The sequence below is a fragment of the Sceloporus undulatus genome, chromosome 2, assembly GCF_019175285.1.
Source record: "Sceloporus undulatus isolate JIND9_A2432 ecotype Alabama chromosome 2, SceUnd_v1.1, whole genome shotgun sequence".
In the NCBI taxonomy this organism is placed as follows: Eukaryota; Metazoa; Chordata; class Lepidosauria; order Squamata; family Phrynosomatidae; genus Sceloporus; species Sceloporus undulatus.
The window spans coordinates 231,932,608-231,937,570 of NC_056523.1; the positions used below are offsets into that span (position 1 = coordinate 231,932,608).

The following is a 4,963-nucleotide window of genomic DNA, read 5'->3' on the forward strand; positions in this document are numbered from 1 at the left end:
ACGCGCACTCTGTGCTCCATCGCACCCTCTAGAGATATGAAATCCTGAAGAGGCGCTCCCTGTGCAACATCTTCCGGGTATCGCTCAGTTTTCCAAAATGGAGGGAAATATTGTTTTAATAAATGTTGTTATTGTTGTTGTTGTTGTTGCGTGTGCCTTCCAGTCCTTTCCCACTCACGCCGACCCCGAGGGGAACTATCCTGGGGTTTTCATGGCAGGCTTGGTTCAGGGGAGGTTTTTAGCCATGGCCTTCCCTTGAAGAGGCTGAGAGAGTGTGACTTCTTGCCCAAGGTTGCTTGTGTTGTGTGTTGCTTCTACAGTGGTTCAATGCCTCTGCTGCAACTACTCACAATTAAGCCACAAGCAACCTTGGGCAAAGTCACACTCAGTTTTGGGCCATCTTTCTAACCTATTCAGGTCATTTTGAATGTTGTTCCTGTCCTCTGGGGTATTATTAACTATTCCTCCTAATTTGGTGTCATCTGCAAATTTGATGAATATGCTTCCAATTCTGTCATCCAGGTCATTGATAAAGATGTTGAATAGCACTGGGCCCAGGACAGAGCCCTGTGGGACCCCACTGGTCACTTCTCTCCAGGCTGCAAAACAGCCATTGTTGAGCACCCTTTGGGTTCAGCTGGTCAACCAATTACAAATCCATGTTAACAGTTGCCTTGTCTGAGGCAACCCTATCATGGCAGGTTTCTTCAGAGAGAGTTGGCCATGGCCTTCCCTTGAGGAGGAGGCTGAGAGAGTGGGACTGACTTTCCCAACTTGGGTTTTCCTCCTCTGGTCTCCATCCTCCTCAAAAAACTACAAATCCCGGGACCCCACAGGATGCATCCGTCGCATTTATATGACGTCAGCAACCACAGCCGGGCAAAAGTTCCTGAGGGGAAAAGTGGGCATGCGCGAAGGGAACGCTCCCTGGATCAACGGAGTGCCTCCCTCGCGTCCGGATTACGTCAGGAGCTTCTGCACAGGGCACAAAGGTTCCTTGAGGGAAGATATCGCAGTTGCCGTTGCGGCGCGCATGCGTGAAGGGAAATCGGCCTGGGTCACGCGTCGCATTTGTATTACGTCAAAAGGCTAGGCCGGGCAAATAGAACTTTCTTAGAGGACTCTCTCCAGCAGGTGGGTTAGGCGCATGCGCAGAGGGATAAACAAAGATGGGGAGCCTGGCGTCACGCGAGTCTCCGGGTCTCCAGGCGGCAGAGCAGAAGCAGCAAACGACAACGCCGCCGCAGCCGCCTTCTTCCCTGAAGCCCTGCTGCGCCTGCCCTGAGACTAAGCGGGCGCGCGATGCATGGTGGGTAAGGGAGGGAGGGTAAGGTGAGGGGGAGCCTGGTCGCCATGGCGACGGGGGGCTTTGACGTCCCATGCTGCATCCACACTGGGGAAATAATCCGGTTTCACGCCACTTTAATTGCCAGGGCTCCGTGCTGTGGGGGATGCCGGGATTTGTAGTTTGGTGAGGTCTGTCAGAGTCATAGAATTGTGGAGTTGAAAGGAAGAGACCCCAAGAAGGGCCATCAGTCCAGTCCCCTTCTGCCACATCCCCCACAAGGGTAGGACTCTCCCACCCTCCTGATCTTGGACTGCAACTCCCAGCATCCTCCAGTCATGGTTATGCTTGCAAAGGTGTGAGTATACAACGCTTGGGGGCCAGAGGGATCTCACGTTGAAAGTTTGCAATGTTGCTCATTTGGCAGCAGCTCTTATTAGAAATGGGGGAAGACCTGTGGCCCCATCACAGATACCCTGAAACCTATGTGGGTTTTTCCCATTGGCAGTTGTTCAGAGGAGGTTTGCCCTTGCCTTCCTCTCAGGCTGAGAGAGTGTGACCTGACAAAGTGGGTGGGTTTCCGTGGCCAAGCAACAACAACACAAAATGACTGCGGTGCTGCAGACAGAAACAGGCTTTCTCTTGTTAGGTTATAATTTCTAGGAAAGAAAGATGGTTGTAGCCAATGTGGACAAATGTGGTTTCAATTCCTGACACAGAAGGAAGGGGAAAAAAATCCAGGTTGGATAGTCTTGTACTGAAGAATGCAATGAATGCAAATGCAGTGTTCCTCGGAGTAGTTCAAGCCTATCTAATTTGTGATATTACTTCATTGGCAACCTTTCTCTTGCAGCATCATTGAAAAAGGAGAAGAACATTGTGGCCCTCTTATTGAGGCACACAAGGAGTGCATGCGAGCCTTGGGTTTTAAAGTCTGAATCAGAAGAGCTCTGAATATGTATCAGGTAAGTAGACCAATGACCTCTTCTCAGCTATCTTTTCCCCCAGGGGTAAATGTGGACTGTGTAGGAAGAACTGCAGCTTCTCGGATGTTAACTTACATTTCTGAGTGTTGTCTGGCAGATGGTTGTGGAATATCAAGGACATGTTTGTCAAGTGATCACTAACACTGATATCTCACAATTGTCTTCTACACAACAGTCACAAATGCAGTGGCTGGTGTAGAATTGTAAGTCCTATTAAAGATTACTTTTAACTCCCTTGAAGCAATCATATAACCACTTATGTGAGGCATCTAATTGTCCCATTTCTACTGCTTAAGAATAAGTTGTTGCATAAGAGATGCCACAAGTACCTGCCATTTGATGCGTAAATGCAAGCTCAGGCCTGTTACAGACTGCCGAAATAAAGCTGCATTGGGTCTCTTTGGAAGTGTGCTATTCAAATGATGCATGCATCCTAAGAATCTGGAAGGCGTACCAAAGCTGCCCTCCAGTGCTTAGGAATGGAGTGTGGCTTTGGCGCGACCTCCGGACTCTTAGGACCCATGCATCGTTTAAATAGCATACCTCCAAAGAGACCTGAAGCAGCTTTATTTTGGCAGTCTGTAACAGGCCTCAGTATTTTCACATGAGGAGAAAGTATGAAAATTATATCACAGTCTGATATCTGATACCTTCTTGGACTGTACTTTAACTGATTTATTCTAGTTGCATAATTGTGTGTTATACATAGAGTTTAGAATATGGATGCTGAAGGATTTGCTCCTGCTGCATGAAGAACGCTACCATGGCAATCCATGTGTGTTGACTTTCAAAATCCAGATTTTAAAATAGATCTTCAAAGCCACCACTGCTAAGTGGGAACTTCAAATCTGTGACTTTAACCAAATCCTCTAGGTCAGTGGTTCTCAGCCTTCCTAATGCCGCGACCCTTTAATACAGTTCCTCATGTTGTGGTGGCCCCCAACCATAAAATCATTTTCATCTCAGTTCCTAAGACCATCAAAGAGATATGTGTTTTTCAATGGTCTTAGGCAACCCCTGTGAAAGGGTCATTCGACCCCCAAAGGGGTCGCGACCCACAGGTTAAGAACCGCTGCTCTAGGTTTTATGGTATTAGTGGTTTTATTTATAATTAATAAAGACATGGTACAAAACTAGCAGTTTAGTCCTTGTTACATTTTAGACCACTGCCTGTTGCAAGTATTGAGTTAACGTTGCAAAGTAAGCGATAGGTGAACAACACTTACAGATAAGTTATATGGCTAAACAACTTAATGGGTCTTGGTTTTATTTAATTTCCCCCCTTTTTTTGCTCTAGGTGATTTGCCTTGGAGGATGATTTTTGGGACTTGACGTCTGTGGCTGCTGGAATAGTTTTTTAAAAAACGTTTTATATCAGAATATGAATTTATTGGAAAATATTTATGATGGATTCTGGGATCACAACAGTACATTGCCTTATTATCTTATCCTGTTTCTGGATCCAGACTTCGTGAGAGTAAGAGATATTCTTCTCAACATTTTTCCAGGTTTTCATTTGAGCACAATGGACGTTGCTCCTGTAAAATCTTGGTCCTGCAGTCGGGCCACAATCCTCACCCACCTCCGGTGTACATTACAATGAGAGATTATAAATCTAAACAATAAAAATGAAGTGGTCTGAATTCAGGTATTCTTGTTGTATTGAACAAGTGTGTGTGTTGGTTGCTCATTGGGCTTCCTCCCTAGTCTACCAAATTTCATTACAGGTTGAGCTCAATGCTTCCTTTTGTAGTTTTGATAAGGACTGTGCATCTCCCCAGTTTGGTAAATGGACATAATACACTTTCATGTGAAAAAATAACATTCGTGGCACCTAGTATTGTGTGGGACAGTGATGGTGAACCTTTTGGAAGCCGAGTGCCCAAACTGCATCCCAAAACCCACTTATTTATTACAAAGTGCTGTGTCCCTCTGGGTTTCTAGTAACAAACTCTGGCAAACTCTGTGCTGGAGCAATGGCACATGTACCCACAGAGAGGGCTCTGAGTGCCACCGCTGGCACCCGTGCCATAGGTTCGCCATCACTGGTGTAGGATATGTCTTATCAGAGAGGGCTGTTGCAGTCCAGTGGCATCACTAGGCGTCACTAGAGTTGCCATCACCTGATGCAGTAACTCATGGTGTCAATTGACCCCCTCCCCTACAGAATCCTTAGTCGTGTTTTCTTTGTACTAATGTTACTCATAAATTTTCATTCCTATATATCACTGAAAGTAATAATAATTGAGACATAAGCAACTAGCAAAATTAAAACTATACCTTTAAATTACAGTATCATATGCACTGAATGTCTTTGTACGTACATAGTTTCATGTGGTTAAAGTGAAAATTTGACCAGATGTGATGTTTTTAAAGGAAGTTTTAGAAGAATTTAAAATTTTAATTTTTGACTATTTAACAAAAGTAAAAATTTTAAATTTTAAATTTGAATGTTTAAAAAACCCTAGGACATCTCCTTCATCTTCTGACTGAACTTCACCCCATTCACACCATCACTTCAGCATTTTAAAGGAACGCAGGCAAACATCACAGCCCGTATCTGTGAAAATGCAGGTTTGAGGAGCAGTGGTGTCACCATCCTTTAGGGTGTCACCTGGTGTGACCGCAGGCCGTGATCCGAGAATCCATATCTTTCTTCGTATCACCATCTGCAGAGCCAGTTATTCACTTC

General features: G+C 45.2%; 1 protein-coding gene across 1 annotated transcript; it reads left to right on the top strand.

The window, feature by feature from the left end:
- Positions 1-1,140: 1,140 nt before the first annotated feature.
- On the top strand, positions 1,141-3,914 carry LOC121922560 (cytochrome c oxidase copper chaperone). Its single transcript, XM_042452154.1, has 3 exons — positions 1,141-1,309; positions 2,139-2,250; positions 3,569-3,914. The coding sequence occupies exons 1-2, from the start codon at positions 1,170-1,172 to the stop codon at positions 2,221-2,223; spliced, it is 225 nt and encodes a 74-aa protein (XP_042308088.1). The 5' UTR covers positions 1,141-1,169; the 3' UTR covers positions 2,224-2,250; positions 3,569-3,914.
- Positions 3,915-4,963: the final 1,049 nt, after the last annotated feature.

Coding starts and splice junctions, on each gene's coding strand:
- LOC121922560 (XM_042452154.1), top strand. CDS start 1,170: ATGGGGAGCCTGGCGTCACGCGAGTCTCCGGGTCTCCAGGCGGCAGAG. Junction 1,310..2,138: donor AAGCGGGCGCGCGATGCATG/GTGGGTAAGGGA, acceptor TTTCTCTTGCAG/CATCATTGAAAAAGGAGAAG.